The 23,666-nt window shown below is 47.9% G+C and overlaps 5 protein-coding genes across 5 annotated transcripts; 1 reads left to right on the top strand and 4 right to left on the bottom strand.

Annotated features, from left to right (window-relative positions):
• Positions 1 to 652: 652 nt before the first annotated feature.
• On the top strand, positions 653 to 1,036 carry PtA15_15A24 (uncharacterized protein; the record flags this gene model as incomplete). Its single annotated transcript, XM_053163437.1, has 1 exon — positions 653 to 1,036. The coding sequence occupies one exon, from the start codon at positions 653 to 655 to the stop codon at positions 1,034 to 1,036; it is 384 nt and encodes a 127-aa protein (XP_053027190.1).
• A 7,312-nt stretch (positions 1,037 to 8,348) lies between these two features.
• PtA15_15A25 (uncharacterized protein) lies at positions 8,349 to 8,638 on the bottom strand (the record flags this gene model as incomplete). Its single annotated transcript, XM_053163448.1, has 2 exons — positions 8,349 to 8,519; positions 8,585 to 8,638. 2 exons carry the CDS (start codon positions 8,636 to 8,638, stop codon positions 8,349 to 8,351), a joined length of 225 nt encoding a protein of 74 aa, XP_053027191.1.
• A 9,036-nt stretch (positions 8,639 to 17,674) lies between these two features.
• PtA15_15A26 (uncharacterized protein) lies at positions 17,675 to 17,830 on the bottom strand (the record flags this gene model as incomplete). The annotated part of the gene is made up of 1 exon (XM_053163459.1): positions 17,675 to 17,830. One exon carries the CDS (start codon positions 17,828 to 17,830, stop codon positions 17,675 to 17,677), a length of 156 nt encoding a protein of 51 aa, XP_053027192.1.
• Positions 17,831 to 19,998: 2,168 nt separating this feature from the next.
• Positions 19,999 to 20,729, bottom strand: PtA15_15A27 (uncharacterized protein; the record flags this gene model as incomplete). The annotated part of the gene is made up of 3 exons (XM_053163469.1): positions 19,999 to 20,073; positions 20,349 to 20,458; positions 20,576 to 20,729. 3 exons carry the CDS (start codon positions 20,727 to 20,729, stop codon positions 19,999 to 20,001), a joined length of 339 nt encoding a protein of 112 aa, XP_053027193.1.
• Positions 20,730 to 22,111: 1,382 nt separating this feature from the next.
• Positions 22,112 to 22,706, bottom strand: PtA15_15A28 (uncharacterized protein; the record flags this gene model as incomplete). The annotated part of the gene is made up of 2 exons (XM_053163480.1): positions 22,112 to 22,424; positions 22,519 to 22,706. The coding sequence occupies 2 exons, from the start codon at positions 22,704 to 22,706 to the stop codon at positions 22,112 to 22,114; spliced, it is 501 nt and encodes a 166-aa protein (XP_053027194.1).
• Positions 22,707 to 23,666: the final 960 nt, after the last annotated feature.

A 23,666-nucleotide genomic window follows, 5' to 3' on the forward strand; every position in this document is an offset into this window, starting at 1 on the left:
GTAAAATGAAGATGTGTCTGGTGAGAGTCGAACTCACGACCTCAGCTATGCTGAGACACATACTAGAGTGCTGCCTTTACCAACTAGGCTACAGACGCTTGTGGCTGCCAGCTGGGTGGTTGGTTGGTAGTGCTCATGGGTCGATCCAACAGCCCGCCATACTGTGGTGATGCATCATGGTAGCAGACTAACAGACAACTCAACACCCCCCCTTGCTACATGATGGGAAGTGGGGATTGACCCAAGAGAGAGTGGGAATGAGACCCAGGAAAGATGATCAGTGTAGGGATTGAACCCGTGATCTAGATGTAGGCTTATAGGGGTTTGCGTGGTCTTACAAGTAAGCATTCACAAATTCATCAAGTCTCTATTGTAAGCGAGTAGCGCTCAGGTAGCTCTGGGCTCATAACCTGTAAAGACTGTAAAATGAAGATGTGTCTGGTGAGAGTCGAACTCACGACCTCAGCTATGCTGAGACACATACTAGAGTGCTGCCTTTACCAACTAGGCTACAGACGCTTGTGGCTGCCAGCTGGGTGGTTGGTTGGTAGTGCTCATGGGTCGATCCAACAGCCCGCCATACTGTGGTGATGCATCATGGTAGCAGACTAACAGACAACTCAACAAGATAGTCGACCAGGCCTTAAATTCGATGGAGGCAGTAGCCTGTTGGGTCGTGACCTGGAGACAACAGGCCGTTGAGACACCAGTCCATAGGGATAACCTTGCCACCCAAACCCCAAAAGAAGGTTGTCTCAAGACAAGCGAGCCCGGATACAACCTTGTTTTGGGGTTCGGGTGGCAAGGTTATCCTTATGGACTGACGATTTCTAAACGGCCCGTTGTCTACGAACAATCTACTAACCTGAATCAAAGCCTGCTCCCCCGTCCTTTCGAAGTAAATAAGCCGCCATCATCCCTGGACCCTACCGTTCGGCTTCAGAACCTTTCCCTTCCATCCCATATCCTACATAGCTTTTTTATAGTGCCTAATTCGGGATCCTCTGCTAAACTCCCCAAATACGAAAAACAATAGTGGATGTGCAATAACATAAAACACTAACTTGATTCATCGATCTTATCTTTTAAGGCGAGGCAAACAGCCAAGAACAGATCATTTTTCTTTTAACAAATCAGCGGTTTGAAACATTTCACAACATGATGACAAACTTCCAGAAGCTCCTAAAGATGACGGTTTTGGCGTCGTTGAGCATAGCATCGATAGTCAAGCCTCAGGCAACAAAGCTGGAAACTTGCGCGCCTAACGCTGTGCAATGTGCGCAAGTGACTAAGGGACAGCCATTCCCCGGAGCTCAGACTGACTATTGGTGCCAGAGTGGTGACAAAGGTAAGCACAACGTATTAAATTCTAATTCACCTGTTTACAATTATTGCTGTGAAATTTATTCGTCCCAACATGGGGGATATCTTTATAACAAACTTTCTTCCTTATCAATTCTGTTTGAAGTTTTTCTACCTACCATGGAGCCAGATCAAAATAACAGGTTTAACTGCGGTGGGAATTGTAAAAGTGTCAGTGCTGTAAAATGTTGCCCGCATGACCTAATTCTACCAGACGACCCGGTAAGCAATAAACAGCTTGATACAATTCCATTTTCCACTTCAATTAGAGATCACTAAAAATTAACCCTTGATTGTTTTCTGAAGATGAATTACAAGCTCACCCCCACAGATATAAAAAATTTCAATAGCAAATGTGTAAGCGCAACTCAGTCTCCGGTGAGTCATGAAAATTATTGACCTTTTAGTCCGCTTCCCCCTTGTTCAGCCAACTGACTCTGATGTGGTGCCGCAGTTCAAACCACCGCCAAAACCTCAGCCGCAGCCAAAGCCTGATCCGCAGCCAAAGCGAAGGCCGCAGCAGAAGCCAAAGGTGGACATATGCAAGCCTATGAAATGTCCCAATGATAAAGGTAAACCGGGGAGTGGACAAAGTGAGGCTGAGCCATGGTGCATAGATAATTCTAATAACCGTAAGTTAATTGATTTAGAAAGACTGTTACGGAAGCCACTAATCATTGCTTGACAACTCTTTTCTGATCAATATCCATTCAAAGTTACTCCGGCTCAATTCAATCCAGGGCAAAAAGTCAAGTTTACATGCGGCGGTACTAACGGTGGTTGTAGTTATTTCCTTTCCGCAACATGCTGTCTCAAAGGCATATTTGGTGTAGTCAATCCAGTAAGTAGTGGATACAAAATCTTGATATTTAGCTATTATTTTTAACTCTGAAACCTAAAAAATGTTTGTATTCTTTAAACCTTCTCTGCAGATTTATCCTCAAGTCTCAATTGGTAGCCCTGAGAGGCAAAAAGCATTCACAAATAATTGTCGACTCCCTGTTAATGTCTAGATCAGTTCTCATGTATTTTTAGTCCACTCGTCTTTTGCTCAACCAATCAACTTTCCTGAGTAGATCTTGTATGACCACATCCTAGTAGAATATGCTCCACTTGTGTACATAAAAAAATTTGTACCATTTTATTCAAGCCTGCTTGAAAAAAGAGAGAATAATAATAAATTGTTGCTTGATTTAATATCTACACTAAAGGCCAAGGTGGCTACGCCGCTGCATTTATATGGCCCAGGTTCATCCACCAAAGATTTACCCCTGTAATACTGGTTTTTATTTGAAATTGAAGGGATGCAGACAGAATCTCACTTACATAAATCACCCTTATTTCTAAAATTTGAATTCAATCCAAGGATTATGCTGTTAGCTGAAGAATTTCTCCAAACATACTATGCATCTACAGAAAACTGTCCAGATTTTTACTTGCGGGTGTCCTGTTTGGAAACCAGGGTGAATCCCAGACAGTAAATCAAAAAAGGGAAGACCGTTAAGAACAATCTGAGAGGCTTTGGGTCAGCCTAAATGCACTCCAAAAATTACTTCATGCACTCCACATTTTTGGCTTTGGGGTGGGGTACTCCAAAAGTATTGGAGTGCTGCAATTGTTTACTCCCAAAGCATGGAGTCATCATATGGGCACTCCATTTATGTTGGAGTACAGGCCAGGGTACTCCAAAAATTACCAAAATAAGGGATTGCAGCTAGATGCACTCCAAAACAAATGGAGTGCACACCCAAGCACTCACCCTTTCAGTGGAGGGTTTTGGCTACGCACACCAGTTGGCAAAATGTCAACTGGAGTGCATTGGAGTGCATTCCAAGCCATCCTTTTGTGAAATGCCACCCACCCGAGACTGGCCATCAAGATGAGTACATACCCCACTTGATGGCCAGTTATCAAGCCTGAGTGGGATGTGGACTCTATGAAAGTTCATTGAGCTGAGCACACACCCTGCAGATTGACCGTTCAGCAATTCACATCCCACTCAATGGCCGGTCATTGAGTAGGATGTGTACCCTACTCAATAGCCGTTCAACCAGTGGGGTGTGTGATCCTCTTGATGACTTTCTATCGAGTGCAGTGCACACCTCACTTTATGACCAGCCATCAAGTGTACATCCCACTCAAAGCCCGGTCATTGAGTGGGGTACACATCCCACTCCATGACCAGCCATTGAGCGGGGTGTGTCCTCCGCTTGATGACCGGCTATCAAGTGGGGTGTGTCTTTCAATGGCCATCAAGTTTATGTTCACTATTGATTGGGGTGTCTATTTGTTTACATACACCACTTGATGTGTACTCCACTGGATGCTGGAGCACACAATGGGGCACTGTCAGAAACCAAAATGTAAGTTGTGCACTATGGGATTTGAACCCATATCCTCAAATTCATGAGTGATGATTTTTACCAACTAGGATAAGTGCACTGTTGCTTCTGATTCTCAATTCACTTTACAGTTATCAAAGTTTGTGATTTTGATATATATCCTGGGATCAAGTCTTACATGTGTTCTACATTGCTTGTCATGTTACCAGGGTCAAGCTCAGTTGTCTTTGGGTGACAGGCTGCATAAAAGCAGAATTAATTATAAAACTCCCCCTTGCTCTGTGCAGGGTGCAAACCTAGCTTTTACGACTCCATTGGTCTGTCATCTGAGATCTCTTTCCAATTCCACCTGTTAGGGTGCGCTGATGAGCTGGAGACTCTTCCTACCATTTCAGAAACCAAAATGCAATTTGTGCACTATGGGATTTGAACCCATGTCCTCAAATTCATGAGTGATGCTTTTTACCAACTAACACCACCAGCAAACAGCTGACGTAACCCGGATTTCGTCGCGCTGACAAAATCCAAACTCAAATTCAAACTCGCGCCCCGGGTGTGTCGTCACCTGTTGTGGATTTTGTCACCTGCCATTCTCAGTGGCAGGTGCAAGAGAGCACCACTCCCTTGATGGCCAGTGCTAACCGGTCATCAAGGGGACACACACCTAGCTCCCTTGATTGTCCGTCTGTACCGGCCATCAAGAGGAACACCCTACACCCTCTCGATGGCCGGTCAGTACTGGCCAGCAAGAGTAAAGCACTATTTATACTCTCGATTGCCACTACTGACCAGCCATCAAGAGGTGATACACATACCCCTCGATGGCCTGTCAGTACACCAGTCATCGAGACAAATACACTAAACTCTTGATGGCCCGTACTGGCCGGTCATCGAGAGCAAACACCAGGAAAAAACAATGATCACTTGCCTACAAGTGACATGAAAAATTACAAAGGCCCCTTTGTACTTTGCTATGTCACTTGCAGACAAGTGATCATTGTTTTTTCCTGGTGAAAACTCTCTTGGTGATGTGTATACACATCACCCTTGATGGCCCGTCAGTACCGGCCATCGAGAGGAACATAATACACTCTTGATGGCCTGGACTGATTGGCCATCAAGAGGAAATACCCACCCCACTCGATGGCCCGTCAGTACCGGCCATCAAGAGGAATATACTACACTCTTGATGGCCTGCGCTGACTGGCCATCAAGAGTGAAGCGCTTTGCTCTCAATGACCAGTTGGGTCACTGTGCGAGATGCGCATGTCCTCTTGATGGCCAATCAGTCCAGGCCATCGAGAGTGTATTATGTTCCTCTCAATGGCTGGTACTGACGGGCCATCAAGGGTGATGTGTATACACATTGAGAAAAGAGTTTTGCTCTTGATGGCCGGCCAGTACGGGCCATCAAGAGTTTAGTGTTTTCATCTCAATGGCCGGTGTACTGACAGGCCACCAAGGGGTATATGTGTCACCTTTTGATGGCCGGTCAGTAGCGGCCATTGAGAGTGCAAACAGTGCCTTACTCTCACTGGCCGGTACTGACCGGCCAACAAGATAATGTTGTGTGTTCCTCTTGATGGCCGGTCCAGACGGGCCATCAAGGGAGGTGTGTGTGTCCCCTTGATGACCGGTTAGCACCGGCCATTGAGGGAGTTGTGCTTTTGTCTTGCACCTGCCACTGAGAATGGCAGGTGACGAAATCCACAACAGGTGACAACACACCCGGGGCGCGGGTTTGAATTGGAATCTGGATTACGTCAGCGCGACGAAATCCGGATTACGTCACCTGTTTGCTGGCAGTGTAAGCTAAGTGTGCTGTTGCTTCTGGTTCTCAATTTACTCCACGGTTACCAAAGTTTGCACTTTTGACATATATCACCAGGAAAAATCAATTGTCACCAGACAAGAGGTGAAATCAAGAAACAATGGCTGTCACTTTTTTCCAGCTCTGGCACTACCACAACTAGGCTACAATGGCCCCTTTGTTTCCTACAGGGGGCTGTACATGCGGCTAACTGTGCAACTGGTGGGTAGCTCAGTGGACTTAGGCTGATGTCACCTGTAGTCCAGTGACAATTTATTTTTCCTGGTGTATCCTGGGATCAAGTTTTACATATGTTTTACATTGCTTGTCATGTTACCAGGGTCAAGCTCAGTTGTCTTTGGGTGACAGCCTGCATAAGAGCAGAATTAATTATAGCAGGCACTCCTTTTTCAGTGAGAAAAATATCAGAAAGGGAGTGCTGGGTCCATGCACTCAAATTGTATGGAGTGAGCTATGGGACACTCATTAAATTTGGCGGAAAATGGAGTGCATGGTGGCTCAATCCAATTGCTTTGGGTTGCTGGGGCTCACACTCCAACTTTCTTGGAGTGCATGCTCCATCAACTCACTTTTGGAGTGCATGAAGTAAAGTTATGGAGTGCATTTAGGCGGACCCTTTTTTAACCTGATTTTTTATGTTTTGGGTCACATAAATGTTTTGATGTGGTGATTTTTGTAAGGGGGATTGAGTTAATTCCAACATATATTAGGGGGTTTCAAAGTTGGCCAGATGCAACTTGCACATTCTTGAACACCAAGTTGCAAAAGTGCATGCAAGCCACACTGTAATACACCCCCTAAGCCTGCGTAAATGCTTTTTTGAAATCTGGTGTTCAATAAAAGCCTTGAACACCAACTTGCAAAAGTGCATGCAAGTTGTGCATGACCAACTTTGAATCCCCCTATTACAGTTCAGGGTGTAAACGGGTTGGGTTCGGGTCGAAAAACGGTGCCCAAACCCAACCCAACATTTAGCGCGGGTCGGGCAGATTTTAAAATATGCTGCCCAAACCCGACCCAATGTCATACTATTTTGGGTTGGGTCCGGGTTGGGTTGGTTTGGGTCTTGGGTTGACCCAACCTCATAGGCGCCAAAAGCCCCCAATTTGACTGTTGGAGGCGTCAAAGTCAAGTCGCAGGCTGACCCAATTAGGAAATAGGCTGCCTGAACCTGACCTGACAATTTTACAAGTGGGGTTGGGTTGGGTTTGGGTCATGTCATTTTCTTCAAGAATGTGCCCAAACCCAACGGGTCTTGGGTCGGCCTCGGGTCGGCCCGCCCAATTATCATCCCTAGTTACAGTCAGTGTATTGAGCTGATGAGAGCATCTGCATTAGTTGCGGGTTAAGGGAGGATTAGTGTAACTAATCCTCTTCAGCAACTGCACCAGGCCCAATTTAATTGGACAAGTTACTCCCAGGAGTCCAATTTGGACTAAGCAGGAGTAAATTTACTCCTCACTAATCCTGGGAGTGAGAGCTGCATGCATACAATCCTCCTCACCCAAAAGTACACACCAAACACAGCTTACATAAGCTGTAGTTGCATACAACATACTTGCTCATCTTTTCAGCCTGCACCAATGCGGTTGACAGCCCAGAATAGTGCTAATATGGGAGTAAACAGATCTGCTATTCCTTGAGTAACACCCACACCAATGTGGATGAATTGGTTAAGGCTTCCCTCCCTTACATGTGTGAAGGTCAAGGTTATGGGTTCAATCCTGACTCTGAATAACTTTTAACCTGGCTTCCTGGCGAGATACTGAGTTTATGTGATTTTTTAGTGTCAAATTAAGCATATACCTTGCTCTTATTGATCAAAATAACCACAAATCAGGCCCTCTTTCAGAAATGTACACCTCAGTTACCCAAATCTGGGAAAAATGTAACTTACCTATTTTTGTTCAAAATATCCAGTAGTTTAAAGACTTTAAGGTTAAGCAAAGACCTAAAATTCTCTACTCCAAAAGACCTCCTTCCCAGGCACTTTAAGGAGCCATGAGGAAGAGGGGAGGAGGAGGAAATATACCTCCTTCTCTTTGCCCCATACCGTGACTTGGGAATTTAAGAAGTGCTTCTGGGTCACCCTAGACAAAATAATGGATTTGTACAAGTAAAAAAGGTTAATTTTCTTAGATTAAAATGAAATGAGAAACAAATCTAGAGAGACAGAATGGACTGCTGCATATTGGATTTTATACTCTGTGAGATCAAGATGTTATCTTCCCAGGCTTGTCTTGAAGCGGAAAATGTGAGTTACCTGGAGTTACAGTGGAGGACTTCCTGTTGACTTTGAAAAAATCTGGAATTCCAGATTTTGCAGGAGAATCTGGAATCTGGAACTCTGGATCACTTTGGGGAGCTTTGGGGACCAAGATTTCACTGCAAAATCTGAAATGTGTTGGTTCAGATCTGTATTTCCAGATTGACAGGAAGTTCTCCAGTTTTGAAAATACAATTACCTGTTATCTACATTTTTACCAGAATAGCTATCAGGGTTGAAAGCCTATAAAGCCTACAGTCTCAAAATGTATAGTTTGATTTCTACGTACTTGGCATATTGAAGTGGGGGAAATCCTCATGTTAGGGATTTGGGTGGACTGGGCAACTTGGGGGAGCTTCTGGTGTTGGGCATAGTCTAACTGATATAGAGAATGTGCTAGCGGACCCAGGGCGGGTAACTGGCACTGGTTGGCAGGTACCGCCTGCACCCGCCGGATGGTTCCGGATGTGGTACCAGGTGCCTGTTTTTCAGGAAAAAGCGGTGTGGTAACCACCCAGGTACCGCCCCCCGCGCTGGCTGCTCTGGCTCAACCCCCTCGCTGCTGCTTGAAAATATTCTGGAGGAGGAAGACCTGCTCCAAGAGATCAAGTCCCAGCATCCAAAACTGGTGAAGTTCCTTGGCATGACCCGCAAATTCCTTGGCCAGATCCTCGGCTAGGTCTCTGGAGTGATCTGCGACAATGAGGAGGAAGACCGGCTCGCCAAGAAATCAGACTCAACCCTCAACAGGCTCTTGTCAGCCCATCCAGCACCATTGCAGACATCTGAGGCATCCGCCGCGCCCAAGCCCCATCCTGCACAGGCCTCCTCAGCCATCATGGGCTATGTCAGCGGTCCCCTGAAGTGCAGTCTTTGGAATCAAGAGCATCCATGAGCAGGGCTCTGATGGTTTCACTGACAAACCTGGTCCAGAAGGAGTAGAATGGGGATTGATCTGAAGTTCAAAATGGCAGCTGAACAAGTACTGCCAGTTCACCATCAGAACCTGCCAACTGGTGCAGTCAGATGCAGTGCTGGGTGCCCTTTTTTTTGAAAAAATGTGGTGTGGTACCCAGGTGCCTCTTGCACCTGGGTCCGCTAGCACATTCTCTCTGACAGCTCTGTTTATGAACCTTAGGGCAAAAAACCCGTCAAAATAAGGGTTTTGGGCCCTAGCACTATAACTGTGCTGATTTAAACACTAGTAATGTAAATTACTAAACTTGTTACGTGGTAAATATGGCCACTACAAGGGTTTTAAACACTCTTAAAAAAGAGGAGGATTTATTATGTAATTAATAATATATAATTATTAACGGACTTACTTTGCGCACTGCGGAAAACTCTTTGCGCACTGTGGGGGTTGTTGTCTCGACGTCCAGCCCCCAGTGCGCGCTTCTGCCACGGCTCTTCGCGCACTGCATTTTCCGCCAAAAAAACGGCTTGCATTTCTTGAGATATTTTGTGATGAATCGATAGAATGGCTTTTTATGATCCCCCTCAAAAATAATCAAGTCATTTAGGGGTCTCCTTGAGCCTAGAGAAAATTGACATGAAAAAATCATATTTTAACACGGCAGGGACCTGTAATATCGCTTCCTGTGCCCCAGTAGCCCCAAAAATTTCACAGTATCATGGCACATGTGCAAATTCATGACCTGATAATTTTCAGAATTTTTACCAGAGATATAAGGGGTGCGCGGCAGGCTTAGTAGGAAAATTACTGCTAACTGTGTAGCTTTTTTGTTACACACCCAGACAGTCCCAAAATTTCAGAAATTTTTTCATTGTGGATATTCTCCGCGCCATAAATTTCTTGGCAATAGTGTGTCATGATAACATGAGATGTAGTGCGGCGGGCTTAGTTGGAAAATGACTGCTAACTTATCTCATATTTTAATGACACACTATTGCTAAGAGCTTTATGGCGCGGAGAATATGCAAAATTGAAACATTCCTGAAAATTTCAGACTGTTTCAGCGTGTAACAAGAAATCTATACATGTAGCAGCCATTTTCCTACTAAGCCCGCGGCGCACCCCTTATATCTCATCTTATCATGACACACTATTGCCAAGAAATTCATGGTGCGGAGAATATTCACAATGAAAACATTTCTGAAATTTTGGGACTGTTTGGGTGTGTAACAAAAAAGCTATACAGTTAGCAGTAATTTTCCTACTAAGCCTGCTGCGCACCCCTTCACCAGGAAAATAAAATAGTCAGTTGATGACAAGTGACATTACACCAGCTCCAGCCAGCTAACCACCATCTATCCAATATCTATCTACTATCTACCCCAATCTCCCAAACATCTCCTCAACTTCCAAAATTTACCAATGAGGTCCTGTTCAGTTTTTGATGAGCCCGACTGATCCTCAGTTCTGTCCAGCTGATACTCAGCTTTGGTACCCAGCTCATACTCAGCTTTTCTGCCCAGCTCATACTCAGCTTTTTCATGCAGCTCACTCTCAGAATTGGAATAAAGCCGTTTGACCATTCCTTGCCCAGGTGATGCTCAGCTTTGTACTAGTCCTGGCGCAGCTGATGCTCAGCTTTGTACCAGTCCTTGCTCAGCCTTCTCCTAGTCCTGTCCCAGCTGATGCTCAGCTTTGGCCCAGTCCTGGGCCAGCTGGCCAGCTGATGCTCAGCTTGCTGAGTATCAGCTGAGCCAGGCCAGGGAAAAAGATGGGAATCAGCTTGGACAGGACCATAGCTGAAAATCAGCTAGGCTTGGGCCAAAGCTGAGCATCAGCTGAGCCATGGACAAGGCTGAGCATCAGCTGTGCCAGGGCCAAAGATGATCATCAGGTGGCCAGTTCCAAAGCTGAGAATTAGCTGGGCCAGGGGAAAAACTGAGCATCAGCTGAGCCAGGGTAAAAGCTGAGCATCAGCTGGGCCAGGGCCAAAGCTGAGCATCATCTGGTTTTTTCACATTGAGTGCTTTGATCCTGACACCTATCATGTGAGCCCCAGATGTGCTGGTGGAGAGGAGCAGCATTGGAGCAGTGTTGGAGCTGAAAACAAAGCTGTGACATGTCACTTGCCATCAAGTGACTACTTTTTTTTCCTAGTGCTTATATCTCATTTTATAATGACATAATATTGCTAGGAATTTCAGGGAATTAATTTGAAACATATTTCTCTGTGCTCTCAAAATTTTGTGCCTTTGGTGTGTGTAACAAAAAAGTTATACATATACGCAAAATAATAAATGCAATACCTATTTGGGCTACAGGAAAGCTGGTGAAAATTCTGAAAATTATCAGGTCATTAATTTGCACATGTACCATGATACTGTGAAATTTTTGGGGCTACTGGGGCACAGGAAGCAATATTACAGGTCCCTGCCGCGTTAAAATATGATTTTTTCATGTCAATTTTCTCTAGGCTCAAGGAGACCCCTAAATGACTTGATTATTTTTTAGGGGGATCATAATAAGTCATTCTATTGATTCATCAAAAAATATCTCAAGAAATGCAAGCCGTTTTTTCGGGGGAATGCACAGTGCGCGAAGGGCCGTGGCGAAAGCGCGCACGGGGGGCGGGACGTCGAGACGACAACCCCCACAGTGCGCGAAGAGTTTCTCGCAGTGCGCGAAGTAAGTCCGATTATTAATTACAGGGAATAAATTTGGTGTAAAAAGTAGGTGGTAAGCGCTTAAACCAACGGTGGGTTGCTACTTTACTCTACGATAACCGGGGCTGTAGAGCAAAGTAGCAAGCTGCACCTAGCATTTTTAGAGTTATTGTTAGCGCTAGCGCGCGGATAGCCGCGTCACGGTTATTGTAACTGGCCTTTTTTTGTACAGCTGTTACTAGTAAAGTAACGTGTTATTGAGAAAATTGACATGTTATTAAGCAATTAAGGGTCAAATTGGCCCTTATCAAGCAGAGCAACACTTGATTGAGCAGTGAAAGGCCAAATTAGCCCTGAAATGGCCTTTTCTTGCTCAATATATTGGTAAATACCTCCTGCTCTGCCCATAGATATCGCAGCGGCCTTGAAAAGAAAAACACACGGCCGGTGCGATATCAATATCACACCACATTTCCCCATTGCTACTGGTCCGGTTATTGTAGAGGGACCAAAATTTGCTACAATAACGTTACGATATCAATAACCGTAAAGTAGCGACCCACCATTGCTTAAACTGATTGGCTGCTTGTCAGAGGTGGAGGTCTTACGGCAACTACTTATAAGGATAAAGCTTTAAATATGCTAATAAGAAATTTTGGATATTTAAAAGGTTTAATCCAGTAGATTTTGCGTGCTGGGGATGGTTTAAAGGGAAAAGGGGCTACAATAGTAGCAGGGGAGAATATTCACGGCAAACTTATGGTTTATGGGTGGTGAATGGTCTGGGGGATCTTTTCCTGAGGGCCAAATAGGCCTCTATTTATAGAGGGGACTTCAGTGGGCGCAACCACTAAGTCCTTTTCTCCCTATGGGAGTATCCTGAGGTGTAGCCGTGAACAAGGCTTGGCTGTGGGCAAATTATTTGTATTATAATAGACTAACTAGAGGCCAAGGCGGCTTCGCCGCTGCAAATTTATAGTTTCAGGGACATCTCTAGCATAAGACCCTCTCCCCATTCTTCTACACAGGCCAGTACATGCCCCCTGAAAAGCAAATTTTAGATATGAAATGCATCCATAAAAATCCAGGTTTTGTTAAAGTATAGATAAATAAAATTATAAATAAACTCCTGTGACCCAGAGGACTTCATTAAATTTACTTATCTTTTCCAAGCACTGATGAGGTTTTTCCATCTCACTTTGCACAGGCATATCAAGTATTTCTGGTTTGAGTTAGGCAGTGTTAGTGCCTGTAACTGGGAGTTGAAGTGTTGAGATTAAAAAGGAATCCTAGAAACAGTACACTTGATAAATCCTGGTGCCTTCCCATCACCAAAATCCAAACCATAACTGCTGAGCAAGTTTTTCATTCCACCATCTCAAAATCTCACAGTCTCCAGCAATGTTTAACAAAGCTTTTAGTGTACCTGTGGCTGGAGAGTTTCAAAAAACACAGTTCAATATGGGTCCCCCATCCACTCTCCCCAGTCACTTCCCAAGCCCACAAACACCACCCACCCAAAGACCACACCGAGTCCACCCCCACGCCTACAGGCGCCACCAGAAAGGCGAGGCGCGATTCGGGGCAAACACGGCCTTGTGTGGTGAGTGTGGCGGGGGGAGCTTGGACCAAGTGGACACGGAAGCGGCGGGCTTGTCCATGTTCTTCCCGCGATTGCGGCGCTTGATAAAGCCTAAAAACCTGACCAACCATCCAATCAAAATCTCTTGCGACAAACCAACACAAAAATAGAAGGTGTGTATGTACCTGTGTCAAAGGCCGCGGGCCGGGGCGTGCCATGCAAGTTGAAAAAGAGGCCGCAGGCGTTACAGAGCAGCCGGCCATTGGCATCACGTCTCCAGAGCGGCGTTTCCTGCGTCCGTCCGTTGGCCTGTCCGTCGGAAAGCAAACCCACATCTTGGTGAGCTTGGGCTCACAGTTGGAGAGAAGAGAGAGAGGAGAAGCACAGTGGTTTAGCAGTTCAGATACTGCCAGTGGATGGCGCTTCCGGGCCTCGCCGAGCCATGCGCTTCGGCCCCGTCCCCGTTCTGGTCTGCGGCAGCGTAGATAAGCTGCTTGGAGCGCTTGCGCGTCCCGCTGATGGATCTGGGATGGTTGCTCCTGTCGCCGCTGAAGCTGATCTTGGCCGGCCTCTCGTCGTCGCCGGTAGCAGAAGCAGCGGCTGCTGGGATTACTTCCTCTATCTTGGGGCTGGCGCAGCGAGAGGCCGCCGCGACTGGAGGCGTCGCTCGAGGTGCTCGGGCTGGACACAAGCCGGAAGACCTCGATCTTCGCGGGCGACGGCTCGAGTGTATCAAGACTCCTCCCGCTGCAAAGAAGGGCTTCAGAGTCGCTCTCTCGCCTCCTTGGCCTTGGAATGCCAGACCTTCTGACGAGTTCAAGTGAGAGCTCGGACAAGGGGACTGGAATTGCGTGTTAAACTCGCCCTTGTTTGAATTGCTTGGTAGACCCGGGCTGGGCCTGCTGGAAAAAAATACCCATCAACTTTAAGAGAAATGCCTACCGCCTCTGGACTCCATGCGAGACAGCTGACCTTTCATATCCAGACGGATCGAGGCCCATTGGATACTGGCCCTCCCGGGGATCAGTGGCAGTACTGGTTAGTCGAGTAACTAAGGTTGTCAAAGTGAGTAGGCAAGCGGTGGGCCGAGTCGGGGGGGGGGGGGGGGGGGGGGGGGGGGGGGGGGGAGGGGGGGCGTTTCGGATGGTGCTGCTGGGCAAGGATCTGGTCGAACTGGTCTTGCGGACCAGTCTGGGGATGTAGCCATACTCGGCATGGGTGTTGGCAACGTCAGCAAAGTCCTGGGTGAGGCCGGGTATTGAGCCAAGGAAGAAGTCCTGGGAGGGCTACAAGCATGGTCCCTAGGTAACAAGAAAGAAGTGCTGGCGTTGGGGGTGAGAAAATCAAGATGGTATATGTTGTGTGTAAGAGGCCGCTACAGAGGGGCGGGGCTCTTCACTGGGGCAGGACTCAGGGACACAGAGGCAGGGCCTCGAGCGGTTTCTAGAACCGCGGCGGGATGAATTGCTGACTTGGGAGAGATGTCAAGACAATCTCTGTGTTAGTCTAGATACATGATATAAGGGGAGAGGGAAGAAGAGGTAGGAAGGGACTGAGCTTACCTGACTCGGGAGAGATGTCAAGACAATCTCTGCCGAGTCAGGAGGGGCGGGGGAAGAGCAAGACTATAAGCGGGATCAATATTTGGGATCCTGTGATCCTGCTTGTGACACCTCCGAAGGGGGGGGTTACAATCTCCTCCCCTATGGGGAGATCCGGAACTGTGTAGCGGGCGGTGTCTGTGGTTCGGGTTGAATGTTATTAGAGGTGTAAAATGAGTAGAAGTCAGTGGGGCGTTAGGAGGGGTGGTAGTCTGAGGATCGGGGGAGCTGTGCCATTGGCGAGGCGGGGTCGACTCGTCCGTGTGTGTCGGTATCGGAGCCGCAGGGCCCCGTGGTGCCAGATCAACAGCGGTAGGTGCACACAGTATGAAGAGGGGGGTGGGCGTGTGCATGGGGATCAGAAAGGGGGGGCAGGGGGTGGAGGCGCGCGGGGCTTGATCTTGATCAATTGGTGCTCGATGGATCCGTGGGCGCTTCGCTGGGAGTCGAGGGGGTTGGACTGTGTGAATGTGTCCCCGTAAGCACCTGCCCTTGTGCAATAAGTGAAGCTTGCGTGTGGGGGACAGTGAGGGGTGTATGTACCGTTCGTCTGGCAAGGGGCCAAGGATGGCTGCTACGCGGGCTTCGAGAGCGGCGTCGAAATACGGGGAAGAATCGGCTAACCGCTGTACTGCGGTTTCTTCCATGTCCTCCGTGACCAGGTCAGCGACGTCCGCGGCCGTGTACGGGATGTGTGCGTCCAGCGTTCCCAATGCTGCAGCCAAGGTCACGTCCAGATGGGGGAACAGGTCGTCTTCGTCCTCATCCCACTCGTCCTCCTCCACAACCCCTGCCACTCCCGCTGGTTGTCCTGTCGGGCGGCCCGGTCCAGTGGTGTTGCGTGCCGTGGAGGGTCCCCGCGGGCTGCTCCATGCCTTGGGTCTTGTATAGTTGTCTGGCTTCACTGGAGGCCGGAAGTCCGTCGGGACGACAACTCTGGTGCGGTCCATTGGTCCCGGGCAGCTTCCGGGTGTCGTGCCGCAGTGGCGTTTGCAGAAGTGACAGAGGCCGACAGAGTCAAGATACGAGTGTATGCGCCAGAAGTACTCTTCCCGAGGTAGGCCATTGTACCTCCCCTCAGTATTTGCGGGGCCGTCAGTGTTTGTGTGCGGGGCCGCTGCTGGGCGGTTGTGGCCTCCTGTCGCTCGTCTAGGCATGGCATCGTAGATAGTCCTGACTTGTCGGGCAAAGTGATCGTACTCGAAGGGGTCCGCTTCGAGGAGCTCGAACATGTGGACTTGTCCCTGCAGTTCTACCAAGAGGCCTAGGACAATCCAGTCGGCCAGTTCTTCGTCCGGCATCACAAGCGGGTCGGCTGCGAAGTTCACCATGCGCTGGAGCGTCCGCGCTCGCATCTCAAACTGTTTGAATGTCTCCGTTTCTGCCATGCGGAGGTTTCGGATCTGTCCCTTGATTTCTCGTCGCCAACAGAGGGGGAGCGCGGTCGTAAAGAGGGCCTCCTTAAAGGCCACCCAAGTCCGGGTGAGGTAATTGGCGGCTTCGTTGGAGTAGAAGGACAAGAGATTGGTTTCCTTGATCAGAGTCCCTGCGATCCGGATTTTGTCGCTGTCCAGGGTCACGGCCTTTGTGCCAAAAAAGATTTCTAGGCCATAGATCCAGGTCAAGAAAACCTCGATGTCCTGAAATGGACCTGTGAACACCGGGCCGTCCGATGTGCGGAACCGTTGCAAGTCGATTTGGCCGTCGCGTGGCAGTGCCGTGGGGGGAGTCTCGGTTGGGGTCACCAAGACTTTCGTGACTGCCTCCTCTAGTCGCCTCAGTCGGTTACGGTCCTCTCGGGCTTGCTGTTCCGCGGCTAGCCTGGCGTCGAAGTTCGCTTGCTGCATCTGCAACGTCATTCGTTGCATCTCAGCGAATATCCCCATGATGGATCGGTCCGTCAGTGCGGGTGGCGCAGGGGGGGCGATGTTGGCAGCCGGTTCCGCTGTAGGGTTCGCGGGTTTCTGTGTCAGGCTGTCATCTGGTCCCAGGCCGGCGTTGTCCTGCATTGGCTCACTGGTCAAGGGTTTGGCTGGTGGGGGCGGGCCGATTGGGTTGTGCGACGCCGTCTGGATGGTGTTTGAGGGATCCGGCGCGCTCATGGTCTGATGTGGGGGGGGAAGTGCTAGTGGGGCCGAGATTAGTGGGTAAATCGGGCCGCTTGGCGGGGGCGGGGGGCGGATCTCGGTCGGGGGGATGATTTCCCAGGCTCGCACGTTCGGTGGATCCGCAGGTGCCGCGGAGAACAAGGATGGTTCTGGTGGGGCTTGGAAGCCGATCGCTGGGGGAAGGGTGAAGGATGAGGCGAGTGACGCCGGACAGGAGCTGGTCTCTTGGGGTTTGGTTGGTGCAATGAGTGGGCCCGGGGTCGTCGATTCCAAGTCACTGGGGCTGGGAGCGGCTTTGGATGACGAGGCCTTCGCAAGACGTTTCGCCTTGTTCGCTGCTCGGATAAGGGCCTCGGTGTCGGTGATGGTGAGTAGTCGGTCTGACGAGACAGTTCGTCTCGTGGACATGAGGGGGCGTCGAGTCTCGGACGCTTTAGGAGAGGGAAGGAAAGGCGAGGAAAGTGGCAGGGTCAGGCAGATCAGATTCAGGTGAGGCAGATTCAGGTGTAGTCGGGGCGGGTTCAGATTCAGAAGGTTCAGATTCAGATGGTTTGGTTCAGATTCAGATAGGGCAGATTGAAAGTGCAGTCGGTATCAAGGGCAGAATGATGGAGTTGGTTCGAGGTTCTAGAAAAAAAAAGTGTAAGAGGCCGCTACAGAGGGGCGGGGCTCTTCACTGGGGCAGGACTCAGGGACACAGAGGCAGGGCCTCGAGCGGTTTCTAGAACCGCGGCGGGATGAATTGCTGACTCGGGAGAGATGTCAAGACGATCTCTGCGTTAGTCTAGATACATGATATAAGGGGAGAGGGAAGAAGAGGTAGGAAGGGACTGAGCTTACCTGACTCGGGAGAGATGTCAAGACAATCTCTGCCGAGTCAGGAGGGGCGGGGGAAGAGCAAGACTATAAGCAGGATCAATATTTGGGATCCTGTGATCCTGCTTGTGACACCTCCAAAGGGGGGGGTTACATTGTGACGGGTACCAGTGATCATGGAATGCTTCTAGATAGTCTGGTGGCTGATGCCCAAGCGGCTATCGTCGGCCGTTGGTTGGCTGGCAACGTGGTCAATGCAACAGGGCTCTCTGGCTTTTGGCGGTCGGTGATGGTGGCGAGTTTGGTGGATGGTTTGAGGGTGGTAAGACAAGGACGTGGGCATGTTGAAGCCGATTAGAGAGTGCTTGTGTAAGGAAAAAGTCCATCTCTGTCCGTCCTCAAGACGGTCTCCTTGACTTGTGAACCGGTGATCCAACTCAGATCGACCCCATTGGCTCCGCCACCGCTCCCGTGGTCGACGGCTTTGTGCTACTGAGATCCTTGTTGGGGTTCGCATTGTTCCGCCAGATTCACGCCAAGATCAAGCAGCCCATCAATCTGTAATTGTGTGATGGTGGCTAGCTTCTGATTGATCTTCAGCCATCACGGCAGAGTTGAGTTAATCTTGGAGTTGGGTCAATGTTGAACATGGCCGAATTTGTCGGATTCAGAACCGTTATAATCAATTGGAACAGAGCCCGGCTAGCTGTTGTCTCCTGTTTGTGGAGGGACACCGTCATAGGAATATAAGGGAGCTGCCCCTCCGGCCTTGGAGACTCCCTTGAACTTGGCGAGGGCAGATTGCAGTGCGCACCGTCACTGCCACCAGCGTGCATCTCTGCCAAAGTGCCATGAGACAGAGACCCTGTGGGCCTGCCCTTTTGGGTATCTCACACAGAGCCTTTCTTTTAAAGCTTGCCAGCCCACAGGGCAAAGGTACAGGCAACTTGTTGATATGGATGTACATTGTATGTGCACTTTCATTGGAAATTTGGGCAACACTTCCTAGGGGCAGGTGAAAAAAGCCAAACTAAACTTACCCAGTGGTTGTCACCTTCCTCACCGCCAGCCTTGGTGCACAATAAGTCGGTCTCAGGAGCAACATTGTACTGATCAACTGGAGCCAATGTGGCGTGACGGGTGGGGTGTTTGGCAAGGCAGTGTGAAATGGTTCAACTGTGGCGCGCGGGTCAAGTGATGGTTGCCGCCAGCATGGTGGAGGGGAGCAACGGAGGCGTTAGTGGCGTGGGTTGGGTGGCCAACAGGGCGGTGGTGTAGACAGATCAGCTACAGACCAATGTCAGGCTTTGGTCAAAAGGTATATAAAGGGAGGGTGAGATGGGAAATTTTCCCTTGGCCCAGGGGTTCCGGTTCCATCCTGGCCCCTCCCTGCAGGCCCCCTACTTTGCTTGATTAGGCCCCTGCTTGAGACAACAAAATGCCGACTCTTTTTTTCTTGTTGCACTGTCACAAGCTGGAGAGTCTACCCGTGGCACCTAGTGTTTGGGGGTAATCTATTCAACAGTGGCCAATTTAGGCTGCACACCAAAACTTAGATCTTTTTTGCCATGTTTTTGTGAATTTAATAAACTTGGATTTCCCTGACTCTGTCACATGACATGTTTATAACCACTTGTCATGTGAAAGAGCTTCAGTAGAAGTCTACATAATGCTTTCACGGGGTATTTTTACACAAGTAATATTACTCTTTAATGTACAACAGTTTATTTTTATGTGCTTTGTTTATTTTACTAATTCTTTGTATGTAATACTATTTTTGGGCGCTCTCTGGGGCCAATTCTTATTTATACAATTAGTACATGAAGGAATAGGAATAAGGGGTTACTTTGAGTGGGTGACCCCCCTTAATTTATGATGAGGAATCTAATTCTGCAATAATAATTCACTAATTATTATTATTTACTAAGTTATTGCAGTCTTTTGGATACTTGATGTATCTCTAAGGCTGACACTCTCCATTGATACATGCCTGTTAATATTGGTATCTCATCTGCCATGTATTTTATTGGGTTACCCAATACACAGATCCTCAAACTGTTTTATTGTATATAGTGACCCTATGTACACACCCAGAGGGGAACTGGTTATTGCATTGGCTTGCCAATACAATCCTGATACAAAATATTGGGTAAAGACACAGCAGCAGGTGATATCAATCAATCAGTGCAATTTATCAATTTCTTTGAAAAATGTTCATAAACACCTTAAAATTTGTCCTAAAGTTTTGTAAATTTCAATTGTGAACCCCTCTTGTACCAATACTTGTAAGTATCAGTTTCACCGGTGTGCACAGCTACATATTTTACATTAATGCTTTGCTTGAAGTAAGAAACACAAAAATGAAGAAGAAAAAAACAGAGAAAAAATAGTACATACATCGTCTGGAAACACCAGAGAATGCAGCCATGAAGAGGTCTGTTTGAAAATATCTGTGAATATTTGGAAATTCAGGCAAAATAACCAATATTACATAGATGTTCCAGTCGATGATCAGGCTTTGGCTACGCTAGCCCTAGTGCAGTCGGCTGCTATCTTCTTGGGGACGGTTTGGGCAAATTTGGGGTCCTGGGGAGTACACGTTATGTAGTTAGTGCAATGATCGAAAACAACCAAGGCTCACGGCAAGTTGACGTTTGCCTTCAGGAAGAAAAATTTGTTAAGAAAACTGTGAACAGTTGGCGGCCAGATGGACTAGTCTATAGTCCTCCGGACGAGATTTTAAGTGATCCCACCGGGTGGCAGAGCTCTGCCCCCGGTGAGGCCTTATCCTTCTGCAGGCCCAGTCGGGCAGATCCACCTGACCATTGATGAGAATTGTGACAAGTAGCTGATGTACTTACCGGGTTGGGCGTGTAGCTAGTTACTGAATTGGGGCAACATTGTCCAGAAATTTCCCCCGCGGAGTTGAAGCACCGAAACTTTCCGTTGGTAGGTTTCTGAGGCCCCATGACTTTGGACAACAGCGGTGATTTCGAAGAGCAGAAGAAAAGTCCACAAGAGGTGAGCGGCTTATATTGTCTTCTAATGATTTGTCTGAACAGTCAATGAGGGGATTGATCCCACTCACATGATGGATTGCTGTTCAGGAAGCCCGCCTGTACGCAATATGAAATCGGCAGCTTGCCACCACAGGCTTTGTAAGAGGTGAACTGGGATGCACAACTAACTGATAATGCACCAATAAGCGATACAATAATGATCGACGGAGATGACTTCAACATGATTGCACCGGAAAATCAGATAATCTTGATGGTCGCGTGAAGAACAGGGCAATTGGACTCAAGTGTATTCCCGAGCTTTTATATTTTAAAAAAGAGTACTACAAGCACTTTGTCAAAACAAATGGGTAGACACGGTTTGGAGATGTGAGAATAACAATGTCGACAAACTGGGGTGTTGATAATTGGAAGGTGGGGGGGAATGGAAGAGGGACGAGCAGACAGCCGGCCAATAAATAGTCATTCGAGAGCCCAATAATATATGTCAGATCAAGCAGGAGCCGGTCGAAACAAATCGGTTGTGATCTCCCAGTCGCCTGGGGCTCGGCTGACAGACGCCCCGAGTGAGCGTCCTTATGCTTTTAATGTATTTATATCCCGATTTGACTCGTTTAAAAGCACCGGTACCACCAATTTGGCTACGGCATTTGGTTGTCAAGGGTTCTAAAAGGCCGCATCCGAGACCGTTCTGCCCCCTTTTTCTTTGTTTCGAGGTTCGATAAGTTAATCCATTTCTACTTACATATTTCGCCCGTTGTTCAGGCAACATATTTTCGGGAATGAACCGGGCCGGGCGACCGGTGAAACAATTGCGACCCGGCCGTTATCGGCTTGGGTGGAGTGTATGCAATTGACCAGACCCGCAAAGACCTGCTTTATCGTTAGGTCGGGCAGAGAGGATTACGGTTAGACTCCTTTGCACCGAAAACAGCGACCAATTGTCTAGCAAGAACACGATGATATAACTTTCAGCATAAAGATCACCTGCCTACGCCCCCAAACAAGATAACAACAAGCAAAGTGAAATGATTAGGATTAATAATGACAGAGGAAGAGAAGAAGGAAATGATAAAAGTATATTTGTTTGTATATATTTAACATACAACAGGACTAGAAGAATACATACATGCATCGAGAAAAAAAAATGTAATTCGAAAATAAAAATCGTGTTTGATGGGATGATGAAATGCATGAGCCTGTCGGAACAAATTTGAGGAGCCTGGTTTACAGAGCAACAGAAAAGTAGTTTGGCGGGCTGTCTGGGCGTCTTTTCTTGGCCCCTTAGTGTTTTCTTCTTTCCAGTATACTAGTATCTATGTTTGTTTGTGTGTGTATGCGTGTATGTTGTGGAATGGAAGTTTACAGAATGGTGCTGGTGACGAAGGAGATGCTTGATATGCGAACAAGATTTGCGTTCATGTGTTATTGGAGGGCTGCCTGATCAAGAAAAAAGAGTTTGAGGAGCAGGTGTTGATTTGTTTTCTGGAGTGAAGAAAGGTGAGCCTTGGGAAGAGAAGCATTTTTCTTGGCCAACGGTGGGCGAGAGCTCTAGATATACGTCGAGACTTTTGACTAGGTTAATTGAGGATGGTGATTTGCATTGATTACTTGGAGTAGAGCACTTGTGGTAAGACTTCATTATCCTCGTCTTCCTCCTCGTCTTCGTCATCCGGATCAGGGACCGTCAAGAGACGAGCTCCTAACTCGCGATGATGGTGAGATAGACTGAGCGATTGGAGCCGGTCGACATCCGATGCTTGTCTTGATCCATGACCTGGACCACCCGTCGGATCGATCTCGTCTTCATCCTCAAGCAGTTTGATCCTTCGTTGTCTGTTGTATTTGAATTCTTCGAATTGATCCGACAGCTTGATGGCCTGGTCGTGGAGCAGTTTCCAAATCTTTCGCCTCGCTTTACTGAAAAAGATGACGTGGATCAGTTGAATTGATTGTCTCATACACTGTCTTCTTTCTTTCTTCAGGGTCTAGGTAGAAAAAGAGAAGGACTTACACGATCCATTCGGTATGCCGAAAACAGACAAATAGCAAGCAGAGGAAGGCTAAACAGAGGAGAGAGAGCAGGGCCGCGGGAGGGAGTAGATTGGCACGAGGCGGATGATCTAGCGTGCTGAACTTGACGGTTTCTTTCTTCCTGTTCGTTGATGGAGACCCGGGAAGAGGTTGCGGATAGGGGCTCATCTATCTGTTGGATTTCTTGTATTTTCGTCTTCTTGTATGATGGTGTATGAAGTGACTGTCGCTGTTTCTGAAGGGGAAGCGAATACAGACGGCAGATCAGGTTGGAAGTGTCTTTTCGGATGGTGTATTTGAGCTTACACAGCTTATAGATGTCTGACAGTCCCTCTACAACCCTGCGAGCGTTTCGAGTGTGGCTCCTGTCGTCTTTTCTTGAAGGTGTTGGTTGTGTGAATAGTAGCTGGAGTCAAGCCCACGCTGAGCTCGATCTAAGTATATTCAACAACGGCGATAACCATCCAATCGATCGTCAAGCGCAACGGCCAGTTTAGCTGTGGTAGTCTTTCGTCGAGAAGATGATGATGGTGGTGGGTGCTGTTGTCTGGTTGGATCTGGCTGATTGTTGACCATCCATTAACCTGGCCGAGGCCACCACTCCGACGTCGGCATATCCACTAAGGACTCTCGAAGGTAAAACACTCAAACAGCTACCTACACAACAGGCTCAGATGTTCAGACCTTGGACAAGGAGCCCCATTCCAAAGAGTCTGGATTGCAAGGATTTCCAAGTGTGAATGCACTGGCATAGAGTCACTCTGAGAGTATAACAAAATCTATGGGGTCCAAACACTGGTCACAGTGCTAGATTTAACATCAGGTGACAGGTTATGGTGGACTTCCCTTTGATCTGGAAACCCAGATTTTGTCAGATTTTGCAGGGAAATCTACATAGGAATATCTGGGATTTGGGATGATTGAGCTCAGATTTCCCTGCAAAATCTGGAAAAATTATAGGATCAAGCCTGGGAATTTTCTGGGAACAAAAGCTGTGTCTCCTTGGCAGACTTGAAAAAAGTGGGCAGAAGTGTCCTGTGCCAGAGCAACAACATTGAACCATTTCTCATGTGTGGTGTGAGGGCCCCCTACTACTCTTACTTCATAAGTGGTTATAAATATTCTCAA

This window comes from Puccinia triticina, chromosome 15A, assembly GCF_026914185.1.
Source record: "Puccinia triticina chromosome 15A, complete sequence".
Taxonomy (NCBI): Eukaryota; Fungi; Basidiomycota; class Pucciniomycetes; order Pucciniales; family Pucciniaceae; genus Puccinia; species Puccinia triticina.